Genomic DNA, 16,913 nt, shown 5'->3' with positions numbered 1-16,913 from the left:
ATTTTATATATAGTAGTGTGTATATGTTAATCCTACAATTCTAATTTATCTCTCCCCTTTTGGTAAACACAAGTTTATTTTTTAAATCTGTGAGTCTATTTCTGTTTTGTATAGAGATTCATTTGTATTACTTAGATTCTACATGTAAGTAAAACATATAATATTTGTCCTTCTCTATCTGACTTACTTTACTTAGTATGATATTTTCTAGGTCCATCCATGCTGCTGCAAATGGAAATATTTCATTCTTTTTAATGGCTGAGTAATATTCCATTTTATATATATACACCACACCTTCTTAAAGCAATCATCTATTGATGGGTACTTGTGTTGTTTCCATGTCTTGGCTACTGTAAATAGTGCTGCTATGAACATTGGGGTGCATGTATCTTTTCAAATTAGGGTTTTTGTTTTTTCTGGATATATGCCCAGGAGTGGGATTGATGCATTATATGTTAGCTCTATTTTCACTTTTTTAAGGAATCTCCACACTGTTCTACATAGTGGCTTCACCAATTTACATTCCCATCAAGAGTGTAGAAGGGTTCCCTTTTTTCCACACCCTCTCCATCACTTATTATTTGTGGACGTTTTAATGATGGCCATTCCTATTGGTGTGAGGCAATACCTCATTGTGGTTTTCATTTGCATTTTTATAATAATCAGTGAAGATGAACATTTGTTCATGTGCCTGTTCATCAACTCTCCATTTATATGTGTATCTATAATATATATGTCAGTAAGTGTGCATACCTGCAAATGTGTCAGGAAATATATGCCTATAGGTGCATTTCTAATCTGTAAGCTTGACAGAATTTTCAATGGATAGCTTAAAACATACTGCTTTCAACCCTAGTCCTACCCCCAGTATATTTTAGATGAGCTGCGCCACTCTCTGACCTCATGGTGTAGAGGAGGGTTCCATTGTCCACCAGTCTGAGCAGCTTGTTAGGTGTGGTCATGTTATGGGCCACTGATTTCTTGCCATTGTGGAAGAAGGTATCAGGGGTCCAGATCTTACTAGCCAGGAGATTATTCAGTGGAAGGATCTTCATGGGTCCATCAAATTTCAGTCTTTCATCATGCCATGTCTGTCGAAAAAATACATCAATGGTGTACTCCTAAGGACAAAAAGAGAGAGAACGTTTCAGTAGAGTTCTGGTGGGGACTCACATACCCTTAGCAAATATTAATTACTTTTCAGTATTTCCTCTGATACAGAGAAGCAGCAGTCTATTAACAGTAGTTACTAGTAGGTATGGCAAATAATTATAATTTAGAAATAATGTCATGGTAATCAGTAAGTACATAGATAATATGTCTGACAAGATTTTGCTTAGGAAGGTCACTGCCAACACTGCCCTGCACATCATACAATCTGAACACAAGAATTTGCCTTATGAAAAGGCAAGAGCCCCCTTCTCTATGCAGTGGCATCTCTAATAAGAGCAAACTACTTACCTTGTCTCTTCTACTAAATGATCCCATATGAACATCGAAGGCCAATATGACAATTACCATAAAACTAAAACCTTAAATTCTAAAACACATTAGATTTGACTTTATATGAGATTAATAATTAAATGTACACCTGGTTTGGGGCTTACAAGCTGAGAAATTAACATAAAAATAGGTCTCAGGATGGGGATACCTCTAGATTAACTTACAAAAGCAAACACTCTAGAGGGACGTGGCCATAAATAAATGCTTGTTGAAAAGCAGTTCACAATCCACAACAACAAAACATCTAAGGAAATGGTAATAAGCAAGAGTCAGCTGATACAACATATAGCTAAATTATATCCCCTCCAAGAACCTCATATAACATAAATGAGTCTAGATGCAAAACCAGGATATAAGATATAATTTTACCATTCTATTATTAAATAACTCTATATGCTTATAAAAAATCAAATAGATATTATAAAGGAACTATAATTAAAATGATAAAAGTATAAAATGAGAGATTGAGAACATGAGAAAAGATCCAAACATTATGGGGTAGGAGTGAGAAAAAAACAGATTTTAAAAAGGTCTATTTGAAGTAGATATTCTGTGAAAGAAAAATAATCAGTGAAAAGAAAAACTCAACGGATATGTTACATAGAAGATTAGATATTATTAAAGAGAGATTAGTGAACTGGAAAATACATGTGAAGAAAATTTGTTCAGTGTATATTTCTAACAAAGTTCTAAAGTTAGAGAATAGAGAAAATGGGGGGAAAACAATAAGGTACTAATGGATGACAGTTTCTTAGAATTGTTGAAATATAAGCATCCATAGCTTCAAGAACTTTAGTCACTTGTGAGCTCAGTATAATAAAATATATCCAAGCCAACACATAGTGGATTTGAAAAATACCAAAAAGGAGATCTTAAAAACAACAAAATAGACAAGGCATGTTATCTACAAAGAAATAATAATTTGATAGCAGACTTCTTCTAAACAACACTAGAAGCCAAAAGAATTCTATGGCCAACTAGATTATCATTTAAGAGTGGTTTCAAAATAAAGATGAGTTTAGGTAAATAAAATAAGATTTTCTCATGGCTGGGTCACTCACAGCATTCAGGCCTCATTCAAAAGTCTGCATATCAAAGAAGATGTGGTACATATATACAATGGAATACTACTCAGCCATAAAAAAGAATGAAATGATGCCATTTGCAGCAATACGGATGCAAGTAGAGATTATCATACTAAGTGAAGTAAGTAAGAAAGAGAAAGACAAATACCATATGATATCACTTTTATGTTGAATCCAAAATATGGCACAAATTAACCTATCTACAAAACAGAAACAGACTCACAGACAGAGAACAGACTTGCAGTTGCCAAGGGGAGGGAGTTGGGGGAGAGAAGGACTGGGAGTTTGGGACTAGCAAATGTAAAATATTATATATAAGATGAATAAACAACAAGGTCCTACAGTGTAGCACAGGGGACTATATTCAATACCCTGTGATAAACCATAATGGAAAAAATATTAAAAAAAAAAGAATGTCCCAGGACTTCCCTGGCAGTCCAGAGGTTAAGACTCTGTGCTTCCAATGCAGGGGGAATGGGTTCAATCCTTGGTTGGGGAACTAAGATCCCACATGCCCTAAGGTGTCGCCAGAAAAAAAAAAAAAAGAAAGAATGTCTATATATGTATAACTGAGTCACTTTGCTGTATAGCAGAGATTGGCAATAGTAAATAGTAAATCAACTATATTTCAATAAATTTTTAAAGCCTCCATATCAGAGAAGCATTCTTTGACCATCCTATCATACATAGAAATCCTTCTTCCCCTTACCATGCATTAGTATTCTTCATGCATTATTTTATCAGATAGTTCTGACAAAATGTATTTTTATTTGCTTACTCTTTCTTTCATTCCACTAGCCTGGACACTGCATGAGAGCAGAGACTTTCTTTCAGTTTGCTGCTATATTCCTAGCACCTAAAACCCTACCTGACCTATAGTAGCTGGTTTAAATATTTTTTTGAATTAAAAAATGATTGAATGAATTCTCAGGAAAGGAACTACTAAAAGTTTTTCATGTAGTTGAAAATGAAACTAGCAGGAAGACACAAGAAGGAATGGTGAGCACAAGTGTTGACAAACTTATGGGTAAACTAAACAAATAATGGCTCTCTGCAAATGATGATAAGGGCTATAAAAACAAGGTGGAATAAATAACTACAGTAAGCCAAATGGAAGGAGGGAGTAGGGATATGTGGATTAATATATTCTTGTATTATTTGGGAGGAGACTGGAGATATTAGATTTAAGGTCAAGTATATATATTAACATTTAAGGTAACCACTAAGAATATACTAGAAATAGAATGTAAAACTTATAAAAGAGTAGAGAAAAACAAACGGGAATACAGAAGATGCTTCAACCCCATAGAAGGCAAGAAAAAATAAAGCATATAAAAACATAGGGGAAAAGAATATATAAAATAAGATAGTAGAAACAAACAATATAATCTAATGAAATAAACAATGTAGCTATATGTTATGTATGTACAAGAGTCACACCTTAAGGACACATAAAAACACAAGTTGAAAATGAAGTGAACAGCTTCCCTGGTGGCTCTGTGGTTAAAATATACCTGCCAATGCAGGGGACACAGGTTCAAGCCCTGGTCTGGGAAGATCCCACATGCCCATAAGCCTGTGCACCACCACTACTGAGCCTGTGCTTTAGAGCCCGCGAGCCACAACTATTGAGCCTGTGTGCCACAACTACTGAAGCTCACTCATCTAGAGCCTGTGCTCTGCAATAAAGAGAAGCCTCCATACTAAGAAGCCCATGCACTGCAATGAAGAGTAGTCCCTGTTCTCCACAACTAGAGGAAGCCCACGCACTGCAACGAAGACTCAACACAGCCAAAAATAAAATTAATTTAAAAAATAAAAAATAAATAAAATAAAAATGAAGAAAATGAAGTGATGGAAACATATGTATGGGCAAATCCTATTTAAAATAAAGTCATAGAACTATAAAATACAGACAGCATGGACTGTAAAACAAACACTTTTCTTCAGGACAAAGTATTACACTAAAAAATGGAATATATCAAGTGAAAAATGTTCTTAATTTTTATGTAAGGATAACATGGACTCAAAATATGTAAGGCAAAAATTGAATTACAAGGAGAAAATGACAAAACCATAGATTATCAATAAATGAAAGATCAATCAGACCATAATTTGTATGATGAAAATATGTGAAGTATCCTTTTGACAAGCATGAACTAAGGAATACACATAGACTTATCCATTTAACTCTTAGTAAAAGAAGCATTATTTTTTTTACCAAAAAATAGATCATCATATGTTAAGCCATAAAGCAAATCTCAAGAAACACACAAAAAAGATTTCATATCCTATAGACTATCTTGTTTCAATATGAGACATTAAGTTAGAAATGAATAATAAAGTTTTACATTTGAAAATTAGAAAAACCACTACATTTTTTTAAGAAACAAAGAAGAAACTATAAAGGATATTAGAAAATACTTATGCATAGAACTGAACAGTAAAAATGCTTATAAATGAAATCTTGTATTCAATTCCTCAAGTGCTACTTAGAAGGAAATTGATAGCCATAAAGAAGCCTTAAAGATAGTCTTAAGAAAAAGGAAAACCACAAGCTAATCTACCTCAAGAAACCAGAAGAACCGTAGAGTACCCCAAGAAAAGTAAAGAAAAAAATGATCTACACAAAAGCAAAAATCAGTGAAACAGAAAACAAACAAAAATAATACAGATGATGAACAAAATCCAAACAAGATAGAAAACTGCTGATAAGTTTAATAAAGAAAAAGGGGGAGGGGACAATTGGTGTTAGGGGTAGGAATATAAATTAAATAAAATTGGCCTAAAAAAGCCAATAATTTTTGAAGCCAGGTGATGGACACATGAGATTCCATTTAAACTATTTTCTCTACTTTGAGGTGGGGGCAGGGTTTGTGTGTGTGTGTGTGTGTGTGTGTGTGTGTGTGTGTGTATTATATGTATATAATCACAGCCAGCCTATAGACAATAGATTGCAGGGAAATGAGAATAGAGAGAGGGAAATCTGGGGCTTTTTCCAGTTGGATATGCCAGAGACAATGGTGGCCTGAACCAGAATAGCAGCAGCTGAGGTGATGAGAAGTGATTTAATATGAGAACACCTATGAACATAGATACAAAAAAAACCATGAATAAAATAATAGTGAAACGAACCAAGAAATGTATTTTTAAAACATCATTATCAAGTTTGATTCTTCCAGGAAATGTAAAGATGGCCTAATAAGTAGAAAAACCTGTTAATGTAATTAGCCACATTAACAGATTAAAGGAGAAAAATCATGCAATCATCTTAATAGGGGACAAAAGAGAAGTTGCAAAATGTTCACATCCATTCATAATTAAACACACACATCTCTTAGAAAATTAGAAATAGAATACAGAGTGGATATCTGTCACATTCATTATTGCTTATAGTCATTTGTTTGGCCTTTCTAGGAAATCTTACAGAAATTCCCATATTATGAGTTCTGCCTTCCTAAATTAAGAGTCAAAACAAAAATTTCCAGCTTTTCTTGGAGTTAGAATCAGATTAAATGACCTAGTTACCACCGAGCACACACATACCAAAAGAAACTTCAATTCAGAAGTGGCAACATGAGAAAATAGGATCTACATGGAGTTTCTACCTTTGCTGATGCAGGTGATAACAAACACCTTGTCTTTAGTGGTATACATTGGCCACTAAACACATAAAAAGATGCTTAACCTCAAAGTTAATCAGGAAAATGCAAATAATATCAATTGCATATCATTTCATACACATCAGAATGGCAAAAGCAAAGTGTGACAATATGAATCATTAGCAAAAGTGCAGAGAAATGGTGCTCTCACATACTGCCAGTAGGATTATAAATTGGTACAACCCATCACAAGAGTAATTTGGCCCCACTTGAAAAAAGTTAAACATGTGCAAACCCTACAAATCAGAAATGTTATCTGTAGGTACACACCCTACAGAAACTCAAACATGTTCACAAAAAGATGTGTACAAGAATGTTTGTTTTTAATAGCAAAAAAATCATTGTTTTTAATAGAAAAAAAACTGGAAACTAAAAATGCACACTGAAAAGAGAATTGGAAGAATGTATGAATAAATATTCATATGCTGTAAGATAGCAGTTAAAATAAATGAATTAGGTTAAGTGCATCAAAAAAGAATAACAGTACAGTTAAAAGTTGTAAAATGATAAACAAACTATGACACATTTTATACAGTTAGAAAACATGAAAACCACTATTTTCTATTTATCGTGATATTTGCTATTTCGTGTGATATATACATCCTTAGTTATGGGTCTAGAGTATGCATGGGAATGACCAAAAAAAAACCCCCAAATTCATGGCTATTATTATCTCTGAGGAGGAAGCGAGAGAGAGGAATGGGATCAGGATACACAAGGGGCTTTATTTGTATCTTTAAAGATTATTTTTTAATATGAAAAAAATATGACAAAATTTTTAAGATTTAAAAATGTTGACAGAATCCTGGGGGCTCTTCTCTGATTGAGTCCTCCTGAAGGTTTTCTCTCTCAGAATTGTTCACTCTGAGCAGGCAGCAATTTTTCAATTACAGTTCAGCTTTTCCTACCTTGGCACTGGTTCCTGGAGGTTTCTGCTCATGAATCTTCACTCCAGTAAGGTTATTTAATCTTATTTAAACTTCACCATGGAGAGAAGAAAGATGGTGGTGAAGTAGGATGTGGAATGCATCCCTCTTCACAGATGCATCAGGAATACACCAAAAGATGAAATAATCCCCACAGAGAACCAGCTGAACACCAGCAAACGACCTCGGACACCAGAAAGGACTGCAAAGATCCCGACATAACCAGGTAGGACAGAGGGAAAATTAAAAAAAAGGAGAAAGAGGAGGAGAAGAAAGGAAAGGGACGGGTTGCATACCCTAGGGTAGGGATCTCAAACAGAGTGGAGATTGCCAAAGTCGGGGAAATGTCCCTTATCTGATGGGGAAACCCCTTCTCCAACGGGGAATTTCCTTGGGTCAGTAGGGAGGCATTTACGAGTTCAAAGAGGGTGAAGCGGCTGAGCTGTGGCAAAAGGGAAAGAGTGAGTAACACACAGAAAGTCCGCATCATGGTTCAGCATGCCTGGACTGAGACGTTGATTCACAGCTGAACAGGGGGTCTGGGAGCAGGAGCATGGGAACCAGAGAACTGGTTCAGGGTGAGAAACATTGTTGGCAGTGGGGAGATGGACCAAGAGGACAGGAGGGAAGAAATCCGCAGTGAAGAGTGCCTACTGCAGAAAGCTGTGAGACCATAGTGGCAGCTGGATACTCACAAGCAGGGGGGAGGAGCCACAGGTGTAGCCTCTCTTGGTGCCTGTGAGGGACAAAGGAAGGACCCTGTGGGCCAAGCTAATTCACTCAGGGATAACAAAGGCCCCCAGGCGGGGCTGGCTTAGAGTGCCTGCAGCCAAGAGCCAAAAGCCTACAGAGTGGCCCAACTCTGAGAAATTCTGCTTACACCTGAGCCATCGGCATCCCTCTGCAACAGGCACCACCATGCCCGACTGAACTGACGTGACCCAGACAGGGCACCATTGCTCACTCACTCCCAGGGGAAGGAGCCACTGTTGTACCCTCTTCCTCCCCACACACCAGTGCTTACAGATGAACAATAAAGGAAGCTCTGCTGGTCGCAGAAGAATACAAAGAACCCAAGGCTGGTAAAAGGACACTTACAGCTGACAGCCCAAGGAAACAGAAATATTAGCATCAATTCTATTGAACTGGTCCATTCTGGGGTCAGTTCTAGTTTTGTTTTTGTTTTTTGTTTTGTTTTGTTTTGTTTTTATTAATTATGATCTTAGTCCTAAGGCATCTACAAGTTTTATAACATATTTTTTTATTCTATTCTCTATTCTATTTTTATTTTTAGCCTTTTTATATATTGCTATTTCTAGCTAAGTTTTTTGTAGTGCTGACTGTATCTCTCCTACCTTCTTTTCATCTCTACCTTTTATACATTTCTATTTCTTTCTTTTTCTTTTCATATTTCCAGTCATACTACACTCTTCTGTTGCCCTGTCTTCTATCCTTTTTTAGTTTATTTTATCTTAATGTACTTATAAGCAACATTATCAGTCTGCTCTGTCTCCTTGCTTTATTCTCCAGATGACACACTGCATTGGTATTTATTATTAGGTTTTTGTCTTTACCTTAGTTCTTAGTATAATTGTCTCATTTCATTCTGAGAATCTTCAGTCGGTCTGGTGGTACTCTAGCTCTTTATGATATTTGATCCTAGCTTTCAATATCTCCCTGGATTTGTGTTTGTGTGTGTGTGGTGTTACTTGTTTGTTTGTTTGCTTTTGCTTTTGTTTCTGTTTTGTTTTGAAGTTCTGTTGGTTTTCTCTTTGAATGTCTGATAGCATACTGGGGTTCTTCTGTCAGGTCTTCCTAGTGCCTTAGGTTCTATTGGATTCAGTATTTGTGTGTCTTATACATGTATGTGTTTCCTTGACTTAGTATTTGTTTGACTCAACACCTTGCCATTAGTCTGGGGCTTGGACAGTCTTCTTTAAACCCCTTTATTGCTGGAACAAGCAAACTCTGAAGTTGGGACTACCATGAGAAAACAGAAACACCATGCAGGCAAAGGAGCAGAAAAAAAACCCACAAGAACAAATAAATGAAGAGGAAATGGGAAAAATGCCTGAAAAAGAATTCAGAGTAATGATAGTAAAAATGATACAAAATCTCCAAAACAAAATACAGAAAATACAAGAAACAGTTAATAAGGACTCAGAAGAACTAAAGAACAAACAAACAGTAATGGACAGCAAAATAACTGAAATTAAAAATACTCTAGATAATATAAACAGCAGAATAACTGAGGCAGAAGAATGAGTAAGTGAGTTGGAAGATAGAATGGGGGAAATAACTGCCACAGAGCAGGAAAAAGAAAAAAGAATAAAAAGAATGGAAGACAGTCTCAGAGACCTTGGTGATAACATTAAGCACACCAACAATCGAATCATAGGCATCCCAGAAGGAGAAGAAAAAAAGAAAGGGTCTGAGAAAATACTTGAAGAGGTTATAGTGGAAAACTTCTCAAACATGGGAAAGGAAATAATTAACCAAGTCCAAGAAGCACAGAGAGTCCCATACAGAATAAACCCAAGGAGAAATACACCAAGGCACATATTAATCAAAATAATGAAAATTAAACACAATGAAAAAATGTTAAAAGCAGCAAGAGAAAAGCAACAAATAACATATAAGGGAAAACCCATAAGGATAACAGCTGACCTTTCTGCAGAAATTCTGCAGGCCAGAAGGGAATGGCAGGATACACTGAAAGTCCTGAAAGAGAAAAATCTACAGCCAAGAATACCCTACGCTGCAAGGGAAATCAAAAGCTTTACAGACAAGCAAAAGTTAAGAGAATTCAGCACCACCAAACCAGCCTTACAACAATTGCTATATGAAATTTTCGAAGTAGGAAACACAAGAGAAGGAAAACACCTACAAAAACAAACCCAAAACAATTAAGAAAATGGGAATAGGAAAACACAGTCAGTAATCACCTTAAATGTAGATGGAGTAAATGCTCCAACCAAAAGACACTGATTGGCTGAATGGATACAAAAACAAGACCCTTCTATATGCTGCCTACAAGAAACCCACTTCAGACCAAGGGATACATATAGACTGAAAGGAAAGGGATGGAAAAAGATATTCCATGCAAATGGAAGTCAAAAGAAAGCTGGAGTAGCAATACTCACATCAGACAAATTAGACTTCAAAGTAAAGACTATTAAAAGAGACAAGGAAGGACACTACATAATGATCAAGGGATCCATCCAAGAAGAACATATAACAATTGTAAATATCTATGCACCCAACATAGGAGCACCTCAATACATAAGGCAAATGCTAACAGCCATAAAAGGGGACATTGACAGTAACACAATAATAGTGGGAGACTTGAACACCCCACTTACATCAATGGACAGATCATCCAAACAGAAAATAAATAAGGACACACAAGCTTTAAATGACACATTAGACCATCTCGACTTAATTGATATTTATAGGACATTCCATCCAAAAACGACAGAATACACTTTCTTCTCAAGTGTACAGGGAACATTTTCCAGGATAGATCACATCTTGGGTCACAAATCCAGCCTTGGTAAATTCAAGAAAATTGAAATCATATCAAGCATCTTCTCTGACCACAACGCCATGAGACTAGATATCAATTACAGGAAAAAAACTGCAAAAAGTACAAACACTTGGAGGCTAAACAATGCACTATTAAACAACCAAGAAATCATTAAAGAAATCAAAGAGGAAATCAAAAAAATCTAGAAACAAATGACAACGAAAACACAACAACCCAAAACCTATGGGATGCAGAAAAAGCAGTTCTAAGAGGGAAGTTTATAGCAATACAGTCCTACCTTAAGAAACAAGAAAAATATCGAATAAACAACCTAAACTTACACCTAAAACAATTAGAGAAAGAAGAACAAAGAAAACCCAAAGTGAGCAGAAGGAAAGAAATCATAAAGGTCAGATCAGAAATAAATGAAAAAGAAAGGAAGGAAACAATAGCAAAATTAATAAAAAAATTAATTAATAAAAGCTGGTTCTTTGAGAAGATAAAAAAAATTGATAAACCATTAGCCAGACTCATCAGGAAAAAAGAGAGAAGACACAAATCAACAGAATTAGAAATGAAAAAGGGGAAGTAACAACAGAAACCACAGAAATACAAAAGATCATGACAGACTACTACAAGCAACTATATGCCAATAAAATGGATAACCTAGAAGAAATGGATACATTCTTAGAAAAATACAATCTTCCAAGAGTGAACCAGGAAGAAATAGAAAATATGAACAGACCAATCACATTTACGGAAAATGTAGATGTGATTAAAAATCTCCCAACAAATAAAAGCCCAGGGCCAGAGGGATTCACAGGCGAATTCTACCCAACATTTAGAGAAGAGCTAACACCTATCCTTCTCAAACTCTTCCAAAATACAGCAGAAGGAGGAACACTCCCAAACTCATTCTACGAGGCCACCATCACCCTGATACCAAAACCAGGCAAAGATGTCACAAAAAAAGAACATTACAGGCCAATATCACTGATGAATATAGATGCAAAAGTCCTCAACAAAATACTAGCTAACAGAATCCAACAGCACATTAAAAAAATCACACACCACGATCAAGTGGGGTTTATCCCTGGAATGCAAGGATTCTTCAATATACACAAATCAATCAACATGATACATCATATCAACAAATTGAAGGATAACAACCATATGATTATCTCAATAGATGCAGAAAAAGCTTTTGACAAATTTCAACATCAATTTATGATGAAAACTCTCCAGAAAATGGACATAGAAGGAAATTACCTCAACATAATAAAAGCCATTTATGAGAAACCAAAAGCCAACATCATTCTAAATGGTGAAAAAGTGAAAGAATTCCCTCTAAGGACAGGAACAAGACAAGGGTGTCCACTCTCACCATGATTATTCAACATAGTTTTGGAAGTTTTAGCTACAGCAATCAGAGAAGAAAATAAAATAAAAGGAATGCAAATTGGAAAAGAAGAAGTAAAATTGTCACTCTTTGTAGATGACATGATATTATACATAGAAAACCCTAAAGACTCTACCAGGAAACTGCTAGCACTAATCGATGAATTTAGTAAAGTAGCAGGATACAAAATTAATGCACAGAAATCTCTTGCATTCCTATACACTAACAATGAAAGAGCAGAAAGAGAAATTAAGGAAACTCTCCCATTTACCATTGCAACAAAAAGAATAAAATAGCTAGGAATAAACCTGCATAGGGAGGCAAAAGACCTGTATGCAGAAAACTATAAGACACTGATGAAAAAAATCAAAGACGACACAAACAGATGGAGGGACATACCATGTTCTTGAATTGGAAGAATCAACATTGTGAAAATGACTGTACTACCCAAAGCAATTTACAGATTCAACGCAATCCCTATCAAATGACCATTGGCATTTTTCACAGTACAAGAACAAGAAGTTTTACGATTTGTATGAAAATGCAAAAGACCTTGAATAGCCAAAGCAATCTTGAGAAGGAAAAATGGAGTTGATGGAATTAGGCTTCCTGACTTCAAACTATACTACAAGGCCACAGTGATCAAGACAGTATGGTATTGGCACAAAAACAGAAAGGAAGATCAATGGAACAGAATAGAGAACTCAGAGGTAAGCCCAAGCACATATGGGCACCTTATCTTTGACAAAGGAGGCAAGAATATACATTGGAAAAAAGACAGCCTCTTCAATATGTGGTGCTGGGAAAACTGGACAGCCACATGTAAAATAATGAAATTAGAACACTTCCCAACACCACACACAAAAATAAACTCAAAATGGATTAAGGACCTAAATGTAAGGGCAGACAGTATAAAACTCCTAGAGGAAAACATAGGCAGAACACTCTATGACATACATCAAAGCAAGATCCTTTTTGACCCACCTCCTAGAATCATGGAAATAAAATCAAGAATAAACAAATGGAACCTAATGAAACTTCAAAGCTTTTGCCCAGTAAAAGAAACCATAAACAAGACAAGAAGGCAGGCCTCAGAATGGGAGAAAATAGTTGTCAATGAAGCAATGGACAAAAGATTAACCTCCAAAATATACAAGCAGCTCATGCAGCTTTATATCAAAAAAGCAAATGACCCAATCCACAAATGGGTGGAAAACCTAAATAGACATTTCTCCAAAGAAGACATACAGATGGCCAACAAGCACATGAAAAGATGCTCAACATCCCTAATCATCAGAGAAATGTAAGCCAAATCCACAATGAGGGATCACCTCAAACTGGTCAGAATGGCCATCATCAGAAAGTCTAGAAACAACAAATGTTGGAGAGGGTGTGGAGCAAAGGGAACTCTCCTGCACTGTTGGTGGGAATGTAAGTTGGTACAGCCACTATGGAAAACAGTTTGGAGGTTCCTTAAAAAACTAAAAATAGAACTACCATATGACCCAGTAATCCCACTACTGGGCATATATCCAGAGAAAACCATAATCCAAAAAGAAATATGTTCCATAATGTTTATTGCAGCACTATTTACAATAGCCAGGACATGGAAGCAACCGAAATGTCCATCAACAAATGAATGGATAAAGAAGATGTGGCATATATATACAATGGAATATTACTCAGCTGTAAAAAGGAATAAAATGGAGCTATATGTAATGATTTGGGTAGACCTAGAGCCTGTCATACAGAGTGAAGTAAGCCAGAAAGAGAGAAACAAATATAGTATGCTAACTCATATATACGGAATCTAAAAAAAAAAAAAAAATGGTACTGATGAACTCAGTGACAAGACAAGAATAAGGATGCAGATGCAGAGAATGGACTGGAGGACATGGGTTTGGGGCGGGGGCGGGGGGCAAAGGGGAAGCTAGGACGAAGTGAGAGGGTAGCATAGACATATATATACTGCCAAGTGTAAAATAGATAGCCAGTGGGAAGTTGCTGTATAACAAAGGGAGATCAACTCGATGATGGGTGATGCCTTAGAGGGCCGGGACGGGGAGGGTGAGGGGGAGTCGCGGGAGGGAGGGGATATGGGGATATGTGTATAAATACAGCTGATTGACTCTGGTGTACCTCATAAGCTGGTACAATAGTGTAAAGCAATTATATTCCAATAAAGAGCTTACAAAAAATAAAAAATAAAATGTTGGGTGATGGTTATCCAATTTTTTTATATATTATTCTCTACATAGTCAAAACTATTGAGGAAAATCACATAGTAATTATTTACTCTATAAGTATCACACGACCTTTGGCCAAGAGCAATTCAATTTTGACCTGACCATTCTAGAAATGCAATCAATTCCTTCCTTGCAAATTGAGCCTTTGTATACTCTCCAAGGATGATTGCCTCCAAATTGACAAATGAATTCTGTTGTTTTGTGAGGCATTTAAATCAAATCTTCCAGATAATAAGCCTAAGTCTGCCTCCTGGGAAAGGTACTTAATACATTTCCTACACTGCTCAGAGATGACATGGTAGCTCTTGTGGAAGAATTTCTGGCTTGGTGTTAGAGCTTGAATGTCTTCAACTCTCTAACACTGTGCCGTGTATCAAGGCAGGCTACCAGAAAGGGCCTGCACGGGTGGGTCAACTTTCTGTGGTCTAGGGGCCATCCAGTCCTCCCTTTGCTCTTTGCCTTCTCTCCATTATTCTCTATTTTAGATCATAATCCACATGCCTCTTTCAGTTGTATTTATCCTTTGAAATAGTCTTATTAGCGTTATGTGTCCTGCCTGTCTATTTTACATAAAAGTAGCCCAGGAGATTCCTGATCATATATTCCTAGGCAAAACCCCATAGACATGGACCCCTTTCTATAGTGCATCTGGGAATATGGTATCCTATGGAATAAGAGGAAACTGACAGCTTAAGAGGCTTTCAAAATAGACGAATGCTCCCATCCACTCTGTGCCTGAGACCACCAGTAAGGGAGGACTTGAAGTGGACGCAGCCACTTTCTCCTGTGCTAGGGAGGAAACAGGTCCAATAATTTCAAGCCCACTACCACAGAAAAGTCCCTATGTGTATTTACTTTTAATTGTGAGAAACAATAGATGTTTTATGATTCATTTCCAGAAAATGGAGTAAAGTTTGCTGATATGACCAAAGGCTTGCACCAAAAAGTAGCAGAACAAAAGGAGGCATGATAACAGTCACAGCTGTCTTGGAGGAAGTCTAAACCCACCAATCAAATGGCAACAAAGTACTCATTTTAACCTCACCTGTAGGCGATATTTGGGAAAGCATGTGAACCCTATAGTACTCAGCCAATGAGGAACCAGGCGAGAGATTTGCTAACTAGGGGATAAAATGCTTGCTGTAATCATCCTGGGTGTGCCTGTCTGGCAGACACCCGCTCTTGCAAGAGGGATATTAAAGTCTCGCTTTGCTATACTCCAGGCTTCCATGTCCTTCCTTTGGTAATAGGACAAGTGGGCTTATTTCTTACATAGTTAACACCATTTTTTTTCCTGTACAGTCTCTGGATACTTTGGTAACTTTGCATGATTTTCATAAGCAGTTGTCAGACCAAAATGTATGTCACCTGAATCTGTTACCAAGAATTATGATTATAATGTATTTTATGGGTCCTCATTTCCCAAACCTCCATTTAATTAATTAATTAATTAATTTTGGTTAAGCTAAATGTTTAGCTCTCTTATTGTATTGTCTACTTGCATCATTACCTGGCTGTCCACTGTGTACCCTAGGAAATTTCTCTGTTAACAAATGGCACTGACACTTGTTACCTAGCAGGTATGTAAACAGTTAAAGTATCCCTGGTAAGAGGGTGAGGTTGACAATACCTAGAATTGGCATTTTAAGTTCCCCAGTTGTTCTCTCTCTGACTCTACTAACATTGCTTCTCTTTATCCTCTTTATTTCTCACTAGCTTTATCAGTGCTTTCACATAGATATTTGTTGAATACCTAACTCAGGACCCTGGATCCCTGCACCTCCAGCATGCTCAAGGACCAGGGCAAAGCCTGGGGCCTTAGGTTGGAAGCTAGGATGGAAGCTTTCACAGAAGGTGGTTTGGACCAGGAGAAAATCCAAAGTTTTTCCCAGCTGTTACCCTTCTTTTTTCCCAGCTTTATTGAGTCATGGTTGACAAATAAAAAATTGTATATTTAGGTTGTAAAATGTGATTTTTAAAGGTTGACAACATGATGATTTAATATATACATTGTGAAATGATTACCACAATCAAGTTAACACATCTATCATCTCACATAGTCACTGTTTATGTGCATGTGTATGTGTGTGGTGAGAACATTTAAGATCTACTCTCTTTAAAAATACTGTTACCTTTCTACTTTCCTTTCTAATCACTGACCATATGCATATTCTGCCATTCTTAAGCCAGCATCCCACTTTTTCTGCATTCTAATTCAGAGGATCTTGAGAGACCAGGGAAAATTTCCACTTGCGAAGAGCCATTGCTCACAGATAAGGAATAGACAGACCAAATTTGCGAGAGAAGTGGCAATGAAACTGCATTTTCACTAAATCTTCTGCAGTCTTCCTATCATTGCCACCCCCACCATCTTTCCATATATTGAGAAAATGGTCTAAACTATCCTAAAAATAGAAAATTATAGACAGTCATATGACCTCAGTTCATTCAAATTGACATCATATCCCTTGTTCTGTTTCTCTCCTAGGAGACCATGGACACAGGGCTGGTATAACTGCTGAGGAACTATATATTGTGTGACCATCAAGCTCCATTTGCTGCAAAT

General features: G+C 36.6%; 1 protein-coding gene across 1 annotated transcript in view; it reads right to left on the bottom strand.

Annotated features, from left to right (window-relative positions):
- GABRA3 (gamma-aminobutyric acid type A receptor subunit alpha3) overlaps positions 1-16,913 on the bottom strand; it is a 254,392-nt gene that overhangs the window by 80,527 nt on the left and 156,952 nt on the right. Inside the window, exon 5 of the mRNA XM_057718114.1 lies at positions 901-1,121. Coding sequence (XP_057574097.1) covers positions 901-1,121 — 221 coding nt within the window. The remainder of the gene's footprint in view (positions 1-900; positions 1,122-16,913) is intronic.

Source organism: Hippopotamus amphibius, chromosome X (assembly GCF_030028045.1).
Source record: "Hippopotamus amphibius kiboko isolate mHipAmp2 chromosome X, mHipAmp2.hap2, whole genome shotgun sequence".
Classification (NCBI taxonomy): domain Eukaryota; kingdom Metazoa; phylum Chordata; class Mammalia; order Artiodactyla; family Hippopotamidae; genus Hippopotamus; species Hippopotamus amphibius.
Note: the sequence above shows the minus strand (reverse complement) of the source record. Positions and strands in the feature narration are given on the sequence as shown.